Consider the following 24625-nt stretch of genomic DNA (forward strand, 5'->3'; position numbering starts at 1 on the left):
ACACACTGACGGGTTGCCCCCCGCATGGGCCTGCAGCTGAGGTACATGCCCTTGATCAGAATCAAACCCATAACCCTTCAGCCCGAGGGCTGATGCTCTAATCACGGACCAAACTGGCCAGGCCTATTTTCATTAGTTTTTAGCTATATATTTGGGACTTACAATTTTAAAATATTTGTGATGTATATAATTAGGCACTATTTCTTTCATATCTGTGTAATGACAGTTAATGGTAATCATGATAACAGGACATAGTCATCACCTCTCAAGATTGGGCATAGAAAGCAAAAAGGAGAAATGTAATCGTAAGTTCTGGGACATCACAGTGTACCATGCTATACAGAGCTAAAATGCAGACACTGGCGTCTGTTCTCCTGAATTCTTGCCTTTACCCATGTGAGTTTCTAGAAAAGCACTGATGGAAGATATATTGGTCATACGGCATAACTGTACAATGATTCTCTCTTGCAAATTTATTGAGAGTGTTAATAGCAACCCACTAGTTATTTGACTGTGATTGACAGAGGGTAAATATTTTATAAAAATAAATATATTATCTTCAGAATTCATAACAAGATGTTAATTTAAATTATCTTCTGTAATTCTGTGGCTGCCTAATAAGTGTGTCATTCCCCATAGACATTGGAAACTGTTGTTTGCAGTGCACTGTGGGAGTGTGCAGGAAGTGTCCACTGAAATGCAAACATTAGAAACAAGGCCAGTGGCATGTAGTTTAATAGCCATTTTTAAAAATCAGGTGAATTAACTTGCTAAAGTGCTGGGTCGATAAATAAGACAAAAACAATCTTCTCAAGGGTGGATATTTCAGAGTTCTAAAAGGTGGCGAGTGTGTGAATTATTTGTGTCACGTGGCCACGTGCAAGGGGGACAACAAAAGACTCATCATGTCGAGAAGGGCAGGAGGGTCTTTCAACCAAAGCGAAAGGCTTGCCGTACAAGAACGTGTGAGGGAGGAAAGTGATCTCATCAAAATGGGACCTTAGAAGGGTTGTTTTCAAAATGCTTCATATTTTTTGCTGAGAAAAATATTAGTAGATGAAGAAAGTTTGGTAAGTAAAATTATTTTTCAAAAAGTAATTTAATAGGAATAAATCTAGATAGCAATATTATATCAATGATGAGGAATATGGGGCAGGTGATTTAGACTTAGCACTAGACAGGTTAATTAATAAGCTACATTTAGGAAATTATCAAGTTTATAATTTAAGAAAGTAATTGGGGGAATCATGCCCATTAAGTACATGCTTTAATATACTGCATAGTCCTGAATCACAGCTTGGGAGTAAGTGTAAGTGTGGCTGCATTTCAAATAAGCTCTTGCTTCAAAACATGATAATATGAACATGACAGATATCGTAGGTATTAGACCCGGTCTTGCCCTTCAGCGTTATGAAGTGTCCTGCTAAAAGTGGTATCTGTGAATAAGTTTCATTGGTAACTATATTTTACAAGGATCAAGAAGAGCTTTGCAGAATGATGAAAGATTATTGCTCAAGTGTTGTATGGTCATCTTTTCCTCTTTACCTGAACCTACTTAATTTTTGTTATTATTTTGCAGTGTGGCACTAATAGAATATATAGATCCTTTAGTTAATACCCACATTTTTTTAACCAAATAGTTTGGCCTACCCATTATATGAACTGAGTTCCAGTAATTAACTATTTTTAAACTCTAGCATGCTGATTTAGTTAGGACTTACTATAATTTAAAAGTTCTCTATTTTATAAGATCCTTTAAATAGCTCATTTATTTCCTTGGGCTCATTTTTTCCCCCAGTAGAAGCTGATATGGCAGTTGGGATCTTAATAAAATGGTCATTTTAATCCACTCTACTTAGAATTACCTAGAGAGGTATATGAGGAGGACAATGGAAATGTCATTTCTTAGGCACTTCAAAAGAACCATATTCTAACAAGTGGACTGTTTGAAAATGGAATGCCCTACAGTCCCGAGTTCCCTGTTCCTGAACCTGTTCAAAGAGTGCCTATATGGGAACAGTTTTTGAAGAATATATATAAAGACTCTGGGGTGGGATAAGGTGACCTCACTGTTCTATGGGATTCTGATGAGAGAGGGGCTATCATTCCTCCACGGATGCGCTCTGCCTGACTCTGGGGGAGCTTTTTTTAGACACAGAGAGGTTAGGATCCAAGAACGAGTCTATGTGTATTTTTCAGTAAAGCAAAAACGGTTTGGTAAGTACTGTTTAAGAAATGTTATTTGCTAGGATTAATGAGTTACATATGTTTCTGTGAAGACACAGTGTGACATATTTCTAAAGCCAACGGGAACAGTGCACCAGTGCCCATGACAGCTGGTGTGCAGCTCCCGTGTGTTCTAGAAAACAGATCCTGTTGCTGAGATTTTAGGCGTGTCGGTTTCTATATTGGCCCCTATTTTTACTGGGCACAAATAGGAAGCTTTGCAAAGGCAAAGAAGAGATGTGAAGCAGTAACAGTTGAATGTATAGTGTACATATGGTTAAGCAAAGCTGTAGCTCCGAGTCAATTATAAATATACTAACATTTTCCTATTTTGTTTGACAGTGTTTTCTGTTTGAATTTATTTAATTATGTATTTTCTTATTTTGTTAATTTCACCATTAACTAGATCCACAATAATTTAAACATTATTTGGCTCACATTGACATTTTATCACATTGACCATGGTATCTGTATAGTTAAGGGTAGAGAAAAATATCTCTTTTTCAAAAATGTTTTAAATGAAAAATCCAGTAATGTAGTAAATCATCCAAAAATGATATTGGTTGATAGGTAAATATACAAACATCCATTTAATTTTTAATTTTAGTTTTATAAAGAGATATAAGATAATAGCCTCCAGTTATACTCTTCTAGGCAGAATCATTCTACTTGGGACCATGGCAAGAAGAAATCGACTTATCCTAAAAACATAAGCCATATGCCAAATATTAGTTACTCTAAGGGTTATGTTTTAGGTTCTCTTAAGTGTGGTTAAATTAGTTCATAATGATAAAAAGTTGATTTTTCCGCCCTTTTCTTGTAGTATCCGGACCCTTGTGATATATTTGTATTAAGTATATTTGTAGGTCTAATAACTACATCTGGAAATGATCTTAATGATCTAGTACTAGTCAACATAAGTAAATACATTTTTTCCTAACTCATTTAATTTCACATTAGTTATCCTGGTAAACTGATTTGCAAAGTAATAAAACTCTCCTATGGCTATACTCAATGAGGTTTTATATAATATAGGGAAGGAAAATAATATCTTGAATAAAAGTGCAGTCTCCAAGGCCAAATTGTCTTATTTCAAGTCCTCATTCTATCACTTACCATGGTATGACCTTGGGAAAGTTACTTAATCTTTCAATGCCTTAGTTTTCTAACCTGTCAATTGAACGAGAAAGTATATCTGTTGCACACAGTTGTTGTTCAAATTAAAGTAGTTAATACATGTGAGTGCTGAGAATAGTACTTATTCACTAAATGTTAAATTTTATTGTAATTATCATTAACAAATTATCATTTGTTATAGCTTCAAAATACGTAACACTGCATGCGTGGTGATAGCATTTCCAAGGCTTTTGTAGCAGGGTGTGTTCATAGAAAGGCCACCTGTACTAACTCTAGCCACACATTACTGTGGACATGACGCTCTAACTGGATGCAGGATCCCAGGGGTCAGAGGCTGCTATGCTGTACAAGAGAGGCAAGATCTTTGGTGTGAAGGTAGATGCTTTGTTAGATGACTTTACAAGTTCCTTTTGGGCCCCACACACCTCAGTAGGTAGACAGGCATGGATCTGAAAATTATAAGTTTATACAATGTTTGGAAATTTGCTCATAGAGATCTTTAAAATCATATAGATAAGATTCAAATCAAACCTTGGCTTCCCCATTTACAAGGAGGAGGCTAATGCCTAGTTTACAGAATTCTGAGGATTTGCTAGAAAAGAGCTAAGATGTCATCGGACATGAAATTGTCCCTGAGTAGATACAATCACTTCTGATTCAGTGGCCACAACATGAACCCATGGAATCAGTTTAGAAACAAAATAATGCCCCGAGCCAAAAAAGGCCTGGAACGTATCGCATATCCTAGAGGCTTTTCTAACTAGAGTGGACCTGGATGGCTCAGGCTACATGCTACCAATGGGCTAGCCTCAGCTAGGTGAGGGTCAGCCGGGCTGAGAACAAGGTGGAGAGAGCTGATGGAAAAGCTCCCGCAGCCTCTGGATTCATCAGCATCTGGAGCTGCGGGAACCAGTAAGCCCTGCTGATTATGACCTGCAGGCTGTGGCGGTTCTTGTTTGTTTGTTTGTTTGTTTGTTTGTTTTGGCACATAGTGTTTTTAAATAGATAAAATGCTAGTGTTTACAGACTAAAAGACAACCCCAAATCAGAACCTGTGGCTTCAGGAGATATGGTCCTGGAGGCCTGCCCCCACAGGATGTGTGTGGGTGGGAGCTGAGAAGCGCCTCTCCTTTAGACTGAACATGCTCTGCTAGTCTTGCTCCGCCCTTGAGCTGTGACACATGCTTCCAATAATAAAACCTTCCTTTTGTGGCCCTGCTGGTGTGGCTCAGGGGTTGAGCGTCACCCACTAACCCAGAGGTCACTGGTTTGATTCCCAGTCAGAGCACATGCCTGCGGTGTTGTGGGCTTAGTCCCTAGCGTGCAGGAGGCAGCTGATTGATGTTTCTAGCTCCCTTCCCTCTCCCTTCCTCTCTCTAAAAAAGCAATAAAAACATATTTAAATTTTTTTAAATCTTTCTTTTGAGAAAATTGAGGTCATTTTGCTACTTAAGGTTATTTTGGATCTTTTAAATACAAATGATTATGAAACAAATGTCTGATGCCTTCTATATTACTTTCATGGAGTCCCACCTCCAAGGCCCAATAGTCTACTTTTCATGAAGTCTTAAAAAGACAAGCAGTACTGACTAGGGTCAAAGGGTAGTAACATTAACTTTGGAAGTGCCATTTAGCAGTGATATCCAGGAGATGAAAACCAGTTCAGCTTTGCAATCACTACAGTCATATACTAATGATAATGAGCAGTTCCTTTAATTAAAGCCTCATATTTTACGTGACTCTTATTTCAGTATCTTCAGAGCTCTATTGAAAATTAGCAGGATTTTATGACTTTGTTTTGCATTAGTGAAAGGAATTGCCCATCGCTATTATTAACATTAACAAAATGAGAATAATATGATTTTGGATATTAACAGAGCAAAATGCAGGTCAGATGTGAATTTGCCCCTTCGATACCTCTTTCCCCATTTGAGAATATTTACTCTCTGGGTATCATCTAGGCATTACATTCATGGAGGAAATGACTGAAAGTATTACATTCTGTGTAGTGCAAGTGTCTCCTTATCCACTGCCACATACTAAAATGTGGAAAGGTGTGTAGTGATCATGCACATAGAATATAGAAGATGAACAGTTAAAGTCTAGATCTCATGAATGATTATCCATTAATGTGAAGTCCTGCGTTGTCTCATGTAACTTCTTATTTTCTAGCGTCGTCTGTGTTGGTGGAGACGGTTCTGCCAGCGAAGTAGCCCACGCGTTGCTCCTTCGAGCCCAGCAGAGTGCCGGCCTGGAAACAGACCGCATCCTGACCCCTGCCCGAGCCCAGCTGCCGCTCGGTGTGATACCGGCAGGCAAGGGAGTGGCCACGACTTTGCTAAATGGACCCTCTCCTTCTATCCTTCCACCCTCCCCTCTTTTACTTTCTAGACAGTGCGATATAGAGTTAAACATGTAGACTCTGAGTCTGAAAGACCCAAGCTTGGCATCTTCACTAGCAAGAATGTGAGGCTTGGACAAGTTATTTAATAGTTTTGAGCCGCATTTTTCTAATCCATAAAAGGGAGGTAACCCACATAATATTCACGTCAGTACAAGGTTATGGTAATATTAAATTAGGAGGCATATGCAGAGAGTCGGATACATCATGAACCATTCAATAAATGGGGTTGTTGTTGTTCTACCTTTCCATGTGAAGGTCTAATGATCACACGGTCCCAGATCATGAAATTTCAAAACAGGGCCACTCCAGTCAAGCTGCCGATAACTTCATGTGAGGGCAAGTGTGGTAACCCCCCTAATCAAAGTATACACAGGTAACCTTGACAACACCAAGAGGATTTATTCCTACTGCTGTTTCTCCAACAGCTAGAACAGAATAGAACACGGCACAGCGAACACTCAACAATTAGGTTTATTAGGTGAATGAATGTGAGGGTGATGTTCTAGAGTAAGCAACACTTGAATTAGGCCTAAAAATGGGTTCGATAGGTCTGGCCTGAAAAAAATGAGAATGAGCTGGGTTTTTGCCTGCAAAAGTAAAAAACGCCAAGGCAAAAACCCAGGAATGTTGAGGAATAGAAAATGGATCATTTGTTGGGTGATTACGGTATCAAAATAGGCCCAAACTATGGTGGCTCCTGGATGCCATAGGAAGGCGTCAGGATGGTACTTGATAAACAGGAGGAAACAATGGGAGGTTCAGAGCAAGGGAGCAACTTGCTGGGAGCCTGTTCTAGGAAGATTCCTGATCAGAGGAAGGGAACAGGAGAACATGGGGGTGAGAGGCAGGGAGAACAGCTGGAGCACACAGGATCCAGAAGGGAGGAGCACACAGGGATCCAGAAGGGAGGAGAGCACAGGGATCCAGAAGGGAGGAGCGCACAGGGATCCAGAAGGGAGGAGCGCACAGGGATCCAGAAGGGAGGAGCGCACAGGGATCCAGAAGGGAGGAGCGCACAGGGATCCAGAGGGGGCAGCGCACAGGGATCCAGAAGGGAGGAGCGCACAGGGATCCAGAAGGGAGGAGCGCACAGGGATCAAGAAGGGAGGAGCGCACAGGGATCCAGATGGGAGGAGCGCACAGGGATCCAGAAGGGAGGAGCGCACAGGGATCCAGAAGGGAGGAGCGCACAGGGATCCAGAAGGGAGGAGCGCACAAGGATCCAGATGGGAGGAGCGCACAGGGATCCAGAAGGGAGGAGCGCACAAGGATCCAGAAGGGAGGAGCGCACAGGGATCCAGAAGGGAGGAGCGCACAGGGATCCAGAAGGGAGGAGCGCACAAGGATCCAGATGGGAGGAGCGCACAAGGATCCAGAAGGGAGGAGAGCACAGGGATCCAGATGGGAGGAGTGCACAGGGATCCAGAAGGGAGGAGCGCACAGGGATCCAGAAGGGGGGAGCGCACAGGGATCCAGAAGGGGGGAGCGCACAGGGATCCAGAAGGGAGGAGCGCACAGGGATCCAGAAGGGGGGAGCGCACAGGGATCCAGAAGGGGGGAGTGCACAGGGATCCAGAAGGGAGGAGCGCACAGGGATCCAGAAGGGAGGAGCGCACAGGGATCCAGATGGGAGGAGCGCACAGGGATCCAGAAGGGAGGAGCGCACAGGGATCCAGATGGGAGGAGCGCACAGGGATCCAGAAGGGAGGAGCACAGGGATCCAGATGGGAGGAGCGCACAGGGATCCAGATGGGAGGAGAGCACAGGGATCCAGATGGGAGGAGCGCACAGGGATCCAGATGGGAGGAGAGCATAGGGATCCAGATGGGAGGAGCGCACAGGGATCCAGAAGAAAGGAGCGCACAGGGATCCAGAAGGGAGGAGCGCACAGGGATCCAGAAGGGGGGAGCGCACAGGGATCCAGAAGGGAGGAGCGCACAGGGATCCAGAAGGGAGGAGCGCACAGGGATCAAGAAGGGAGGAGCGCACAGGGATCCAGATGGGAGGAGCGCACAGGGATCCAGAAGGGAGGAGCGCACAGGGATCCAGAAGGGAGGAGCGCACAGGGATCCAGAAGGGAGGAGCGCACAGGGATCCAGATGGGAGGAGCGCACAGGGATCCAGATGGGAGGAGCGCACAGGGATCCAGATGGGAGGAGCGCACAGGGATCCAGAAGGGAGGAGAGCACAGGGATCCAGATGGGAGGAGCGCACAGGGATCCAGAAGGGAGGAGCGCACAGGGATCCAGAAGGGGGGAGCGCACAGGGATCCAGAAGGGGGGAGCGCACAGGGATCCAGAAGGGGGGAGCGCACAGGGATCCAGAAGGGAGGAGCGCACAGGGATCCAGGAGGGAGGAGCGCACAGGGATCCAGATGGGAGGAGCGCACAGGGATCCAGATGGGAGGAGCGCACAGGGATCCATAAGGGAGGAGAGCACAGGGATCCAGATGGGAGGAGCGCACAGGGATCCAGAAGGGAGGAGCGCACAGGGATCCAGAAGGGGGGAGCGCACAGGGATCCAGAAGGGAGGAGCGCACAGGGGATCCAGAAGGGAGGAGCGCACAGGGGATCCAGAAGGGAGGAGCGCACAGGGGATCCAGAAGGGAAGAGCGCACAGGGATCCAGAAGGGGGGAGCGCACAGGGATCCAGAAGGGAGGAGCGCACAGGGATCCAGAAGGGAGGAGCGCACAGGGATCAAGAAGGGAGGAGCGCACAGGGATCCAGATGGGAGGAGCGCACAGGGATCCAGATGGGAGGAGCGCACAGGGATCCAGAAGGGAGGAGAGCACAGGGATCCAGATGGGAGGAGCGCACAGGGATCCAGAAGGGAGGAGCGCACAGGGATCCAGAAGGGGGGAGCGCACAGGGATCCAGAAGGGGGGAGCGCACAGGGATCCAGAAGGGAGGAGCGCACAGGGATCCAGAAGGGAGGAGCGCACAGGGATCCAGATGGGAGGAGCGCACAGGGATCCAGAAGGGAGGAGCGCACAGGGATCCAGAAGGGGGGAGCGCACAGGGATCCAGAAGGGAGGAGCGCACAGGGATCCAGATGGGAGGAGCGCACAGGGATCCAGAAGGGAGGAGCGCACAGGGATCCAGATGGGAGGAGCGCACAGGGATCCAGATGGGAGGAGCGCACAGGGATCCAGAAGGGAGGAGCGCACAGGGATCCAGATGGGAGGAGCGCACAGGGATCCAGAAGGGAGGAGTGCACAGGGATCCAGATGGGAGGAGCACACAGGGATCCAGATGGGAGGAGAGCACAGGGATCAAGAAGGGAGGAGCGCACAGGGGATCCAGAAGGGAGGAGCGCACAGGGGATCCAGAAGGGAGGAGCGCACAGGGGATCCAGAAGGGAGGAGCGCACAGGGATCCAGATGGGAGGAGCGCACAGGGATCCAGAAGGGAGGAGTGCACAGGGATCCAGATGGGAGGAGCACACAGGGATCCAGATGGGAGGAGAGCACAGGGATCAAGAAGGGAGGAGCGCACAGGGGATCCAGAAGGGAGGAGCGCACAGGGGATCCAGAAGGGAGGAGCGCACAGGGGATCCAGAAGGGAAGAGCGCACAGGGATCCAGATGGGAGGAGCGCACAGGGATCAAGAAGGGAGGAGCGCACAGGGATCCAGAAGGGAGGAGAGCACAGGGATCCAGATGGGAGGAGCGCACAGGGATCCAGAAGGGAGGAGCACACAGGGATCCAGAAGGGAGGAGCGCACAGGGATCCAGAAGGGAGGAGCGCACAGGGATCCAGATGGGAGGAGCGCACAGGGATCCAGAAGGGAGGAGCGCACAGGGATCCAGATGGGAGGAGAGCACAGGGATCAAGAAGGAAGGAGCACACAGGGATCCAGATGGGAGGAGCGCACAGGGATCCAGATGGGAGGAGTGCACAGGGATCCAGAAGGGAGGAGTGCACAGGGATCCAGATGGGAGGAGCACACAGGGATCCAGAAGGGAGGAGCGCACAGGGATCCAGAAGGGAGGAGAGCACAGGGATCCATATGGGAGGAGAGCACAGGGATCAAGAAGGAAGGAGCGCACAGGGATCCAGAAGGGAGAAGGGCACAGGGATCCAGATGGGAGGAGAGCACAGGGATCCAGATGGGAGGAGCGCACAGGGATCCAGATGGGAGGAGCGCACAGGGATCCAGAAGGGAGGAGAGCACAGGGATCCAGATGGGAGGAGCGCACAGGGATCCAGAAGGGAGGAGCGCACAGGGATCCAGAAGGGGGGAGCGCACAGGGGATCCAGAAGGGAGGAGCGCACAGGGGATCCAGAAGGGAAGAGCGCACAGGGATCCAGAAGGGAGGAGCGCACAGGGATCCAGATGGGAGGAGCGCACAGGGATCCAGATGGGAGGAGCGCACAGGGATCCAGAAGGGAGGAGAGCACAGGGATCCAGATGGGAGGAGCGCACAGGGATCCAGAAGGGAGGAGCGCACAGGGATCCAGAAGGGGGGAGCGCACAGGGATCCAGAAGGGGGGAGCGCACAGGGATCCAGAAGGGGGGAGCGCACAGGGATCCAGAAGGGAGGAGCGCACAGGGATCCAGAAGGGAGGAGCGCACAGGGATCCAGATGGGAGGAGCGCACAGGGATCCAGAAGGGGGGAGCGCACAGGGATCCAGAAGGGGGGAGCGCACAGGGATCCAGAAGGGAGGAGCGCACAGGGATCCAGATGGGAGGAGCGCACAGGGATCCAGATGGGAGGAGCGCACAGGGATCCAGATGGGAGGAGTGCACAGGGATCCAGATGGGAGGAGCGCACAGGGATCCAGAAGGGAGGAGCGCACAGGGATCCAGATGGGAGGAGCGCACAGGGATCCAGAAGGGAGGAGAGCACAGGGATCCAGATGGGAGGAGCACACAGGGATCCAGATGGGAGGAGAGCACAGGGATCAAGAAGGGAGGAGCGCACAGGGGATCCAGAAGGGAGGAGCGCACAGGGGATCCAGAAGGGAGGAGCGCACAGGGGATCCAGAAGGGAAGAGCGCACAGGGATCCAGATGGGAGGAGCGCACAGGGATCAAGAAGGGAGGAGGGCACAGGGATCCAGAAGGGAGGAGAGCACAGGGATCCAGATGGGAGGAGCGCACAGGGATCCAGAAGGGAGGAGCACACAGGGATCCAGAAGGGAGGAGCGCACAGGGATCCAGAAGGGAGGAGCGCACAGGGATCCAGATGGGAGGAGCGCACAGGGATCCAGAAGGGAGGAGCGCACAGGGATCCAGAAGGAAGGAGCGCACAGGGATCCAGAAGGGAGGAGCGCACAGGGATCCAGATGGGAGGAGAGCACAGGGTTCAAGAAGGAAGGAGCACACAGGGATCCAGATGGGAGGAGTGCACAGGGATCCAGAAGGGAGGAGCGCACAGGGATCCAGAAGGGAGGAGAGCACAGGGATCCAGATGGGAGGAGCGCACAGGGATCCAGATGGGAGGAGTGCACAGGGATCCAGAAGGGAGGAGCACAGGGATCCAGATGGGAGGAGCGCACAGGGATCCAGATGGGAGGAGCACACAGGGATCCAGAAGGGAGGAGCGCACAGGGATCCAGAAGGGAGGAGAGCACAGGGATCCAGATGGGAGGAGAGCACAGGGATCAAGAAGGAAGGAGCGCACAGGGATCCAGAAGGGAGAAGGGCACAGGGATCCAGATGGGAGGAGAGCACAGGGATCCAGATGGGAGGAGCGCACAGGGATCCAGATGGGAGAAGGGCACAGGGATCCAGATGGGAGGAGCGCACAGGGATCCAGATGGGAGGAGAGCACAGGGATCCAGAAGGGAGGAGCGCACAGGGATCCAGAGAGAGGGGATATCTTTTGAGAGTTTATGATGTTATATGAGTCACTCCTTCAAAAATATTGCTTAAACATACAACAGTGAAGGAAAGTGATTATTTCTTTTTGTTTTTAAAAAATCACACATTTCTCTAAAGAAAAGCAGAAAGAATTATTCTTTCATATGAAAACAGAAATAATGTACATGATTGAGAAAAATTAATCCATATGATAATCACATTCATGTAGTATAGATTTCAGTATATTCAGCATTAATTGACAAAGAACAAAAGATATTTAAATGTCCTTTTAGACTATGAAGTCTGTTATACAAACAAGAATTTAAAAGGCTACTTGGATATACCCTGATAATTTTAAGCATATAGAGAAAAACCTATGGTAGTCTTTAAGAGAACAAAACCTCAACTTAGGAAAAAAAAAAGATGCATTTGAGACCAGCCACTTTGACATTTTGTGTCGCTTTAGTAGCTCTCTGTCTAGAATGGTGGAACTTTTCCATGCAAAGGGCACCTGCGTAGGTCACTGTTTTTCTCCCTTAGTACTGTCCCTCATGAGGTCACTCTTTGGCTCCTGAGAATCAGAAAGGGAAGATGGGCCTCCCCATAGCTGTGCATTTGACAGAAAGTGAATCGTTGGCTAGAAAAATTGGGGGCTATGATTATTTTTTTAAATATGTAAGTCAGATTTTATAAAGGAGTAGCACCAAGTTTCATCATCACTCTTTTTAAGCATATCTGATTCTGAAAGCACTTTTTGTATACAGTGGCCATGTAGAAATGCCATCTAAATACTCATTGTTTAGAAGATACAGCCCGTTCCCCAAACGCTGGTCATTGTCCGGGACTTGCAGTGTGTGGATCCCATGTAACAGGAGGAGGAAGGCAAGTTAGGGCGTGTTTAATGTGAGGACTCTATGCCTACCCGGGGCTTTGGCAGCAGGAGAGCAGGAGCTAGGCAGGAAGTTTGCAAGCTGAACACAGAAGACCGTTTGCCTTCGAAGCCATTTGCCTCCTGGAGAGAGACACCCAGAGGGAGGGTGTTTAGTAAATGACTACACTGAGCCAACAGACTAAGCTGCTGAATTACGGTCAGACTTAGATGGATCAGATGTGGGGAAGCCTGTATTTGAACTGCTGGCCATTAGCAGTGGTGTTTGTTGCTATGGGAACTGGTGCTAAGGAACTATTAGGGAGAGATTTGGATTAAAGGGTGTGCCTGAGGTGGGGGGGAGGACAGAGAAAAAAGCTTGAGAGGACATAAAAATAAAAAAAGCAATCCAGTTGTAAAACAAGGCTCGATCCACATACTGATGGCTGCAAACCATATCTTCCTATAGAATTCACATAAATAAATTCATGCTTTCCAATTAATTTGAGGAAAATTAAGTATTTCCAAGGGACTGTTAATTTCTGCGATATTTCGGGCATGGAACCAATGTGTAGGTGCAGCTTTCCTGAGAATTTTAGATATGCTTGACTAGGAAGTCATTACATCACATTTATCTGTTTAGATGTGGGAGACATTAACGGCCTTATGAATATTCATGGTGTCTGGTTAATTAAGTTAATTGTTCTGCAGAAGTGCTTGCACTCCCAAGGACAATTTTTTTTTCCTTTTTTTCTTTTTGCCTCCTTGGCTTCTGCCTGGAGCTTCCATCAGTCATGGACTCCTACTTCTGCCCTTACTCTGTAGCGGGCGCATTTTAACAGGTTTGGGAAGGTGGTGGTGAGTGAGCCAAGTTGCTGGTAACGTTATGAAAAAGAACTTTTCAGGCTAATTAAAATGTTTACTGTGAGGTAGACCATTTATAGTTTTTGTGCGGATGCTAAAATTACATAGTTGCTATTTATGTGAGCAGCATGTTCTTTTAGCAGGTAGACATCTTTTCAGATGAGTCACATTTTGTTTCAGCACACTGTCCTCTATCTTGTAGATTATCCAAATAAAAATATAGAGCAGTCTAGAGTTTTACAATTTTGCACCCACTTTCCTCATGAACACCTCCCTCCCCACCCCCATGGACTTCATTTATTTATTTTTAATTTTTTAAAATCCTCACTCAAGGATATGTTGTTATTGATTTTAGAGAGAGAGGAAGGGAGAGAAAGAGGGAAAGAGGGAGAGAAACATCGATCAGTTGCCTCCCATACACACCCTGCCCAGGGAACCAATACCCAATCTGGCTATGTGCCCTGATCAGGAATTGAACCTGTGACCTTTCAGTGTACAGGAGGATGCTACAACCAGCATCTGGCCAGGGCTATTTTTTAATTTTAAAAAATATTTTTTCAACTACAGTTCACATTCAGTATTATTTTGTATTAGTTTCAGGTGTACAGCATAGTGGTTAGACAATCGTATACTTTACAAAGTGTTCCCCCTGATATTTCCATGCATAATTACTACAATATTATTTCTTTTTAATGTAGAGCCTAAAACACCGTCTTAAGGACTGAGGTCCAGGTTAATTAGAGTAGAAGATGACAAATAATTTTCTGACTTCTGGTCATGCCTGTCATCACTGCCAAGTTCTATGGAATTATGGAAAGTTGCAAAGTTGAGAAGCCTTAGCATCACAAAAATAAAAATAGTGATCTCTAGCATTCTAAAAACAGTTGTGCTTGGGCATGCTTAGCATACTTCAAACTCACAGGAAATAAACAGGCTGTATTTTCTTGAGTCATGATATGTGTCATTCTCTATTGCACATGACAACATTACATTATGCTTTTTAATAACCTTTCTAGAGGAATGCGTTTATGGCCATTCCTAATTAACCATGGTAATGGAGGAAATGTGTTTCATGGAGTACTGTAATCCATTGATAATTCTAAATATCTCCCTCTAATTATGTGGCCTCCTCCAAAATCTTCACCATAAATCTGACTGGGAAGCAAAATAGACTGATCTGTTCCCTCCCCTCCCCTCCCCCAGTCCAGATTCATTAGCGATTAGATGGCCAAAAGGCAGGCTGTGAGGGTCACAGGATTGTTAAAAAGGACTAGGTATTTGACTCCTGGGTAGAGGTCCACTGAGTAACAGGTTTCTGGACCACTTGTTCTCAAACCTTAGGGTGCATACAAATCAACTCGAGAACTTCCCAAAACAGGGACACCTCCCTGGGCCTCACTCCCAGACATTCCACCTCCATGGGTTGTAGGTGGAACCCAGGAATTTGCCTTTTTAAGAAGCTCCCAAGTAGTGCCAGTGCTGCTGCTCCCTGGACCATGCCTTCCAGGAGTGCCTGTCCAGGTTAACGTGTGCACACGCAACCCGAGGGTCCTGTACAACGCAGACGCTGGCTTGGTCGGTCTGGAGTAGGGCCTGAGAGTGGGTCTTACTAAGCACCCTGGTATTGTCAGTTGCTGCTGGACCCTGGGCCATATTCTGAGTAACAAGGGTCATAGCATAACTTGCCTGTTGCTCAAGCAATTGGAGCCAGTTTGCCAGTTGGTTAAAGTGGAGTTCTCTTTGCATTGGTGTTACTAGAGGTCTGGGAATCATTAATGATTAGATAGATCCCTAATGATTATTATTTTAATGATGGTCTGTTACCTCAGCTTTTCCAACTGAGCAACCCAAGCACACATAAGTTCAAAGTGACGCAAATTGGAGAGATTAACAGGGGACCACACAGGAATATTTCTGATTCACAAATCCAGGGACAAACCTTTGCCTTGAAAGCTGCAGAACATAGCACATCCATGTTTCCACAGCCCTCGGCTGTTACAGGATTTCTTCCTCATATTCTTTAATTAAAGAAAAATTGTAGCTTCTTAAGTTTAAATGCTTTTTGCCTCGTGGGAATGGCAGGGACTAGCTGGCATTTCCCCCTTCAAAAGCAGATATTTACCCCAGGATCTCAGAGTCATAAATGCTCTAGGGGCCTGACTTGAGAGAGCTCTTTTTCTTCTGTAGGTAAGAAAAATTCATGTGGATTTTAAATTATCTTAATGATTTTGAAAATCAGAAATCTATAATGTCTCAATACAGATTTTCATACCATGGCAAATACCATGGAATTAAACATTTTCTTCATCTAGGATACCATTTGTCAGACAAAGGAGAATCCCTGTTTGGGTGAGAGCTTCTCTCTGAGATTCATCAACTGTATTTACAGCATGCCCTTTGGACTTCATAGTGATCGTGTGTGCTTTTCTTAGCTGCTGTTGGGACTTTTATTTTTTTATGTATTTATGCATTTGTCTCTGCTCTCCAGAAACACCCTTTTGCTGTTGGTGCTCCTTTTGGTGAAGTTAGAAGCCCATTTGTTAAAGCTGGATGGAGTAGACTTTGACATAGCTAGTAGTTTTGGGTAGAAAATAGACATTCATGATGGAAAAAGCTGTAAGTAAGGAGATACTATAAACGATGTTCTAATCTTTAAGTTGTTTGAAGATTAAAGAATCATTCCGTAACCATTTGATGTGCATCTGAGCTGTGAATGGAAACAAATTTCCATTTGTCATCTGAATATTACATAATGACATCTGCACAAAGAGCAAGTGGTTGATTTGTAACCTAGGCTACATTGACTGTAAATGTTTTAAAATTGATTTGGCAGGCTCTACCAACGTACTGGCACATTCTCTCCATGGGACCCCTCACGTGGTAACTGCAACTTTGCACATTATAATGGGTAAGAATTATTTCAAAGGAGTGAGTTTTATAAGCAAGGTTCTATATTACTATAAGGGAGGTTATTTTATTCCCATCAGACTTGCCTGAAGAGAGACAGGTTCTTTGTCTCTTAAAGCAGAGAAATGTTGAATTAAAACCCAAAGGTCAATTATGCAACACTTCTCTGTTTGGACTGCCTATCTTTTCAGAATACAGATGCTATAAAGAGCAGTAAGTAAAGTTTGCTATAATAGTGATAGAAAAAAATACATTGTAATGATGTGTAAGATCATGATTTTATAACCACATCAAGAAAATCCATGCACACTATTCCAATATATCAGATACTGTTGCTGGATTGTACCAATACTCTAGGGCTAGGATTATGTTATTGAAAGAAAGGGAAAAAAAAGTACATGATAAAACTTTTCAGCCACTGTACATCCACTCGACCTTTTATTATCCCAATTCATGGGAAACATATACACTCAGATAAATGCAATGCAAAGCTGCTGCTAAATCTGTTTACTTTTCAGACATCCTAACCATGCTTTATATAAAATAGCTATAAGCTGCAAAATCTACTGCCTTGTGTTTCTTTCCTTAGAACCTGAAAAAGATTCAAATGGCAATTCCAGTAGTTGTAGGTAAAGATGGAGAGAAAGCAAAGATATTCATTATGGTATAAAGTAGCTCGAGATCTGAAAGTAAATAAATGTGCTCTTCTGTGTTTGCCATTTTGACAACTGGCACCCTTGCACATTTGAGTAATATTTAATATAATATTCAAGGGCACATACAACCGGTCGATGTCTGCACCTTCAGCACCACTGGCAAGCTTCTTCGCTTCGGGTTCTCGGCCATGTTTGGCTTTGGTGGGAGGACTTTGGCTCTGGCAGAAAAACATCGATGGATGTCCCCTACCCAACGGAGGGATTTTGCTGTAATGAAGGCACTGGCAAAACTTAAGTAAGTCTTTTTTTTTTTCCTTCTTAAACCAAGAATCTTTTATCTCAGAATCAGTGAGTGTTAATAACAAATTTCATTGTATTTTAGGCCAGAGGACTGTGAAATATCGTTTTTACCATTTAACAGCTCTCCAGATTTACAAGAAAGGTAGGTAGAAAGCTCAAAGCAACATCTACATCTGTATCTTTCTTTAAAGCATAAAATAGTTTGATATAAGCAGTTGGTTAGATTGTGATCTTTGGTTGCTTTTCTAACATATTAGTGAATAATATAGACTCATGGGGTCTTACAGATTCTAGTAGGCCATGTAGTCTGGTTTCTGTCTCCAGATACAACCATTAATTCATCCCGTCCATCCACCCAACAGCTGTTTATTGAGTGCCTAATATAGTCCAAGCACGTTGGATACATGAGCCAGAAAAATAGACAAGTAAACAAAACCCATAGTTTTTGTTGTCATGAGAGTTTGTTGGGTGTGGAGTACAAATATTAATCAAAGTCACAAAAAGGAAGTGCTGTAGTCTTTAAAAAAAAATGAAAATCATTTTTACTGGTGATGCTACCTAGAAATGAATCAATGCAATATAATTTAGTAATGGAATTATGCACATATTTTTACTTACTGTCTAATATAAGAAAACATTTAATATATATAATGCAGGAGTCTGTAATTTTCTCATATTTAATAGATGTTATTTTTGTCATTACTTTTCCCTTTGTTTTCTTATTTTTAGGAGGGCACAGGGATCTCCCAAATCTGGTGAGCCTAGAAGTATCTCCCTGAGAACTGACGCAGGTTCTAGTGCCATTTGGCTGTGTTGAGGGAAGGTAACGGTCACTTTCCTATCTTTAGACGGCAATGATCAGTGGCAAATGATCCAGGGTCCGTTCTTGAATGTCAGCATTATGGCAATTCCTTGCCTGTGTTCAGTGGCACCTAGAGGCTTGGCACCTGATACCAGGTGAGTAAGTGTTTTTATTGAATCATTAATACTTTCCTATAAACCAAAATTTTCTTTCAGAATACCTGCCCCTCCTTGCCCCAAAACTTGGCTAGCTAGAATATTATGAAGAGGTATTCTGTCCTTGACTGTTTAATATCAGAGATTTTCAGGAATTTGTCCTCAGAGTAGGTTCAGAACAGCTATTAACCTGGAAAAAATGATCATGATCAGACAGTTACTTTGATTTTTTAAATATCACTGAGGGTAAAATATTCCTTGGGTTTTATTGACATGATTCTATTATGTTATTTTATGTCACTTTGCTTGCTTTATTTATTTAGGTTTATTTACCGGTTGTTGAGAATATTATATTTAATTCTGGTTTCCAATTTTAGTGCAGACACAAATACCCATAACATGAAAAGCATGTATTTGTGTATATTTGATACCTTTAATCAAAAGAAACGTTTTTGTTACACTTAATGTGAATAATGGTACATGTGAATAAAAATCTACTACCCACATTTTATATAAAATACCATGAGACATTTTACATATTGTTTCATCCATAAGATATAGCTTTTCCATCTCTTACACATTCTTTTCAGTGGTTGTCCATTATTGGTATGAAAATTTCTCTCCCTTTTCCTTAGAGCATAGAAGAAAAGATCATGAATGTTGTATAATGTAGTCAAATCTAGATTTTCCCTGGAGGTGGAATAAAAGAATGACTAATGTACTTTGGCAATCTATAACATTATTGTAATGATTAGTTTCAACTTCCCTCCAAAATATTTAACTAGAATGATTATGAGTAAAAATTAAGCACATTAAAAAATACTGTTTCAGTGTTGTTTATTTTCAGTTGGGAAGAGATGGCATGACAAGTCGAAGCATTGAGCTCTGAGAATTAAGAACTCTGGTTCTGTGATCATTTTTAATTTGTGTGCCTCTGAACAATCACTTAAGCTTGGGCTCTTCTTTTCCTTCTACATAAACGGAGTGAATGACGGATAATCTCCAACGCTCCATATAGCTCTAACATGAGCGTCCATAGATTTAAAGAGCTCTTTTTTGTTGTTGTTGTTATTCTTGGAACAACTTTGTATTTCCACTGAAATTGAGCTAGAAGTCATTCACATGTATTTCTGCAAATGACCTTCTAAAGCTACATACATTTGTGAGTGGCTTTTTTGAGCACTGAATCACACATGCTAAATTTACACTCTTTTATATTGAACCAAACAGCTATGCAAGATTAAAATGCTCGGTCATTTAACCGAACATGTGTGGCAGCATTTGTTCATTTCGTGTCATCCATACAAGGGCCAGTTTGATTTAGTTTCCTGTGTCACTTAGACCTGCCCATAAATAAATATTTAAATCAACGTTAGATTTTAGAAAGTGTTGAGCTGTTTGTTATACCACTGGTACTATAGTAACTATTTTATAATACATCTTTAAAAAACATGTAGAATCCTTAAGTAAATACATTGGATTTTAAATTACATCTTGATATATGGATAGGGTGCATAATGGTTCATTTTATAAAAAGCCCCGAACTGAAGAGCTTGCTGAGAAGAAGGCAATTGTTTAATAAAAGCATTTTTGAAAGGCTGCGTCATTTAAAAAATAACAGCAAAATATGATTTAAGAATTTTAAATAAATTTAATATGATGATTTATCTCTCCTGCCTAAAACTTCTAGTAAACATTATATATTTTAGAAATATTGATATAGAGTCAATTCTGATGTAATCTCTTAATAAACTTTGATGTCAAATACAAATATTTAATTTCAGATTAAATAATGGAAGTATGGCTCTTATAATTGCACGGAACACTTCTCGACCGGAATTTATAAAACACCTGAAAAGATACGCCAGTGTTAAAAATCAGGTATAGTAAATTCTTTTTGTTACTTATATGCAAAGCTATTAAGCACGGACAGTGATACGTTGCAAGAGCTGACATCAAGTCTTGCCTCATAAGAAGGCTTTATTTTCTTCCAAATACATTAATTTTTTTTCAACATGTACTTCCTCCAAATTTTGAAAAGCATCCACCAGTACTAATATAGATTGGCCTTTTTTTGAGCTATGGCTTGGTGGTTATATATTTGTGTCTTGTTGGCTTGTTTGGGTTTTTGTGTAAAAAGAAAATAGAAAATTTAGTGTTGTATTGAAATTATGAAGTAAATTAAGGTTAAAATTACATACTGGGATACTTTTCAGAATGAGAAGTAGTGAACCATCTTTAGGTTGAAATGAATGTTCACATACATTAACAATTGTAGAGCATATTGAAAACCCATCATTTGCGGTGTGACTCATCCTACCTCCTCATCTCTGTGTATAGTCCCTGGAAGGTAAAAGTTCCATTTCAGGTTCTTTCGACTCCATCCTATATCTGGACAGTTTCCACTGCCCATGCATTTCTACATTCACATTGGCCATTGTTTTTAGGAGGGAGTTTAAAACCCTTAAATGCTAGAGTTCCCCAGGGATTTGTTGGTAGCCTCCTTGTCTTCTCATGACACCTCCTCCTGGGTGATCACGTGGCCGCCTGTTTTGAACTATCTGAGTGTTGCCCACTTTCAAGAGTTCTGTCTTCTCTTCTGACCTGCAGGATCACTGTGGTTTCCTCGGTGCTGCGGTTATAAAACTCACAGGCATCTTGTGTCCATAGCTGACCTTATTGTCTTTTCCCCTAAAGGTGCTCCTTCCATGGTTCCCGACACAGGTCAGTGGCATCACTCCACCCATCCAGGAGTTGCTCTGACTTCTCTGTCTTCCTCATTCCTCACAACCCACCCCCCAAGCAGGTCTGTTTGTTCCCCTCTTAAATGTTTCTGAGATTGCTCCCTCTCCTTACTTCAAAACTCATGCCTTTTCGCTTCTAATAGCCTTCTTTCTGGTCTTCCTTTTCCCTGGTCTTGTCTGTCTTCCAAACTTCCTTCTAAGGGGCTTTTTCTAAAACACACTTCTGATTTCTCTTCTGCTTAATTCCACAGTGCCTCTCTCATTGTCATCAGGCTAACATCTAATTTCCCCAGCATGTTCATGGCCCTTTGTATTCTGGCCCTTGCCCACTGAAGGCTCACCTCTTTACCATCCTCTCCCAGAATTCCTGTTTTTGTCATTGTATCAGTTTGCTAGAGCAGCCGTATGAATATTACAGACTGGGAGGCTTAAGCACAGAAACTCATTTCTTCACAATTCTGAATGGGAGAAGCCCCAGAAGGTGGGTGTCTCCTGAGGCCCCTCTTGGCTTGCAGAGGGCTGCCTTCTGGCTGTCCTCTGTGTCTGCACATTCCTGGTATCTCTCTGCGTCCGTTTCCTCTTCTTACAAGGACACCAGTCCTGCTGGGTTAGTGCCCACCCCAGTGACCTCATCTTAACTGATTACATCTGCAGAGACCCTATTTCTGAAGATGACATTCACAGGTAGTAGGGGTTAGGACTTCTAGATACCTTTATGAGGGACACAGTTTAGCTTATAATAGCCAGTTACTAATGACTCATTTCAAACTCATTGTTTACAAGGAATGACGAGGTAGACAATGAATGATTAAGGAGGAATTTTTATAAGTGCGCAGTATGAAGGGTGTCTGCAAGGCTGTACCCTGAGAGGGGAAACCTGATGCAGAGACTTAAGCATTTTCAGAGAACTGCTTGGGGCCCTCTGATCAGAACAGCCGATGCCACCATATAACCCCAGTGTAATCCACTGAAACCCAGTGTATGATACAGTATGAACTGGAAAATCTACTGGACTGTGTTTTCTACTATGTAAAATAAGGGTGTTTGGAAAATTTCAGTTTTCTGTTAACTTTTAAGTTTCTGTGCTTCATTGAGGTTTATATGTGGAAGGAGGAAGAGAGAACATGTAGATCAGCAGTTCTCAACCTGTGGGTCGCGGCCATCGGAAAACACATGTAGCATATCAGATATTTACATTACTATTCATAACAGTAGCAAAATTACAGTTATGAAGTAGCAAGGAAAATAATTTTATGGTTGGGGGTCACCACAGCATGAGGAACTGTATTAAAGGGTCGCGGCATTAGGAAGGTTGAGAACCACATTGTAGATAATATGAAGAATAAGTCTCATGTCATTTATCTGAAAACTAAAATAAATGAGTAGTTACTCTGCACTTCTGCTAGAGTAAGTAGGTTATTTTTTCACTTGTTTCCTTAAGCAAACAAGAAAAATTGAAATTTGAAGTTTACTTTAGTCCAGGGGTTCTCAACCTTCTGGCCCTTTAAATACAGTTCCTCATGTGGTGACCCAACCATAAAATTATTTTCGTTGCTACATCATAACTGTAATGTTGCTGTTATGAATCGTAATGTAAATATCTGATATGCAGGATGGTCTTAGGCGACCCCTGTGAAAGGGTGGTTCGATCGCCAAAGGGGTCGCGACCCACAGGTTGAGAATCGCTGCTTTACACTATTCTAAACAATTATCTTGCAACCTGTGGTCACCTTTAAAGTGGGTTCATGAAGCCAGCAAACACCTGTGAAACAGTCGATTGAATTTGTTGTTTTTTTTTTGCCTTCGTAAGTTTAGGCCTAGGTTCTTCTTAATTAAATTCCAAGTGTGAAACTGACACTAGACCTCGCTTTCTATCAGCTAAACTAGGTGACAAGTTACTAATCAAGTCAGTGGATTATATAAATCTTCTGTATCAACAGACCAGTATTAAGGATTGTCTTTGGAAATTCTACGATATCATTACTATATACAATTTCATAGAGATTTCCTGTTTTGTCATCCAACAAGTTTGGCCAGCTGCTAGATCTAAATGAGGTGGAAAGCTTCAGAAGAAGGGTTCCTTCTTCCAGAGAAACTGGGGAACCCTGGTTATAATTAGTTTCAAAGCATGCATGTTGATATTTACTTGCAAGAGAGAGCACAGTGAACTTTCTTAATGTGCACTAGCAGCTAGGGATAAAGGAAGCACCCTGATTATTTGCATTTTTTAAATTGTTGACAATGTTACAGATGTCTCCCATTTTCTCCCTTTTGCCCCATCTCAGACCTTCACCATGCTATTGTCTGTGTCCATTGGTATGCATATATGTTCTTTGGTTAATCTCTTCCTGTCCCCTCTCACCCTCTCCCCTCCCGAGATCTGTTATTCTATTCCATGCATCCACACTTCTGGACCTATTTTGTTCGTTAGATTCTATATATGAGTGAGATCATGTGATATTTGTCATTCTCTAACTGGCTTAGTTTGCTTAGCATAATACTCTCCAGGTCCATCCACGCTGTTGCAAAGGGTAAGAGCTTCTTTTTTTATAGCCACATAGTATTCCATAGTGTAAATGTACCACAGCTTTAAAAAAAAATCTTTATTGTTGAAAGTATTACATTTACATATGTCCCCTTTCCTCCCCATTGACCCTTTCTAGCCACTTTCCCTCCCACCCCCCACCTTCGTCACCCTATTGTCTGTGTCCATGGGTTATGCATATATGCATACAAGTTCGTTGGTTGATCTCATCCCACCCACTCACCCCAGCCTTCCCTCTGAGATTCTAGTCTGTTCCATGCTTCTATGTCTCTGGATCTATTTTGTTTATCAGTTTGTTGCTCATTAGATTCCACATATGAGTAAGATCATGTGATACTTTGTCTTTCCCTGACTGGCTTATTTTGCTTAGCATAATACTCTCAAGGTCCCTCCCAAGGTCTCAAAGGGAAAGTGACTCTTCTTTCTTACTGTAGCAGAGTATTCCATGGTGTAAATGTACCACAGCTTTTTTATCTATTCATCTACTGGTGGGCGTTTCAGGATTCTTAGAATATATTTCCAGAAGTGGGATTGCTGATCAAATGGCAGATCCATTTTTAATTTTTTGAGGAACTCCATACTGTTTTCCATAATGGCTATACCAGTCTGCATTCCTGCCAGCAGTGTACCAAGGTTCCCTTTTCACCATATCTTTGCCAGCACTTGATGTTTGTTGATGATAGCCACTCTGGCGGGTGTGAGGTGATACCTCATTGTCATTTTAATTTGCATCTTTTTGATGATTAGTGATGTTGAACATTTTTTTTCATATGTCTATTGGCCATCTGTATGTCCTCTTTGGAGAAGTGTCTATTTAGGTCCATTTGTTTTATTTAGTTCAATTTTCCATTCGTTGAGACTTACACTGTTGAAGAAGTAAAAGTTTATCCAAGGAATAAAACAAGTGCACACAGTCTAGAGGAGGAGGATCAACCACATGAAACTGCTTCAGAAAACAGTTTCCCCTGGAATGTAGATGGCGATTTAATGGAAGTTACATCAGAGGTCCACGTTAAGTAAGTCTAATTATTTCACTGCCTTCTATGTCCACCAGTAGACACAAAACTACTAGTATAATGGAAGCAAGCAATTGGCTAGATTTCTTTTTAAATTAGCAAATCAGGGAAGGATAAACAGATAAATATGTAATTTAAGTATGACTTTTCATTTATTCATCAATTGTTATGGAGAGTTAACACATTTTCTTTGGTT

The 24625-nt window shown here is 43.4% G+C and overlaps 2 protein-coding genes across 4 annotated transcripts in view; one reads left to right on the forward strand and one right to left on the reverse strand.

Moving 5' to 3' along the window:
- Positions 1 to 24625, forward strand: part of CERKL (CERK like autophagy regulator) — a gene marked incomplete at its 5' end in the record, with an annotated part of 94795 nt that overhangs the window by 69467 nt on the left and 703 nt on the right. Inside the window, 9 exons of one of the 3 annotated variants that reach the window (XM_081095437.1) lie at positions 640 to 717; positions 5536 to 5678; positions 16138 to 16212; positions 16985 to 17162; positions 17250 to 17309; positions 17897 to 17922; positions 18016 to 18124; positions 19909 to 20005; positions 24251 to 24429. In XM_081095437.1, coding sequence (XP_080951563.1) covers positions 640 to 717; positions 5536 to 5678; positions 16138 to 16212; positions 16985 to 17162; positions 17250 to 17309; positions 17897 to 17922; positions 18016 to 18124; positions 19909 to 20005; positions 24251 to 24429 — 945 coding nt within the window. The remainder of the gene's footprint in view (positions 1 to 639; positions 718 to 5535; positions 5679 to 16137; positions 16213 to 16984; positions 17163 to 17249; positions 17310 to 17896; positions 17923 to 18015; positions 18125 to 19908; positions 20006 to 24250; positions 24430 to 24625) is intronic. The other 2 variants (XM_081095439.1, XM_081095438.1) reach the window with 2 other exon arrangements.
- Positions 23451 to 24625, reverse strand: part of ITGA4 (integrin subunit alpha 4) — a 78710-nt gene continuing 77535 nt past the window's right edge. The window contains exon 29 of the mRNA XM_081095436.1: positions 23451 to 24278. The gene's annotated coding sequence lies outside the window, so the exon portion shown is untranslated. The remainder of the gene's footprint in view (positions 24279 to 24625) is intronic.

This window comes from Myotis nattereri (genome assembly GCF_964212035.1).
Source record: "Myotis nattereri genome assembly, chromosome: 7".
NCBI classification, from domain to species: Eukaryota; Metazoa; Chordata; class Mammalia; order Chiroptera; family Vespertilionidae; genus Myotis; species Myotis nattereri.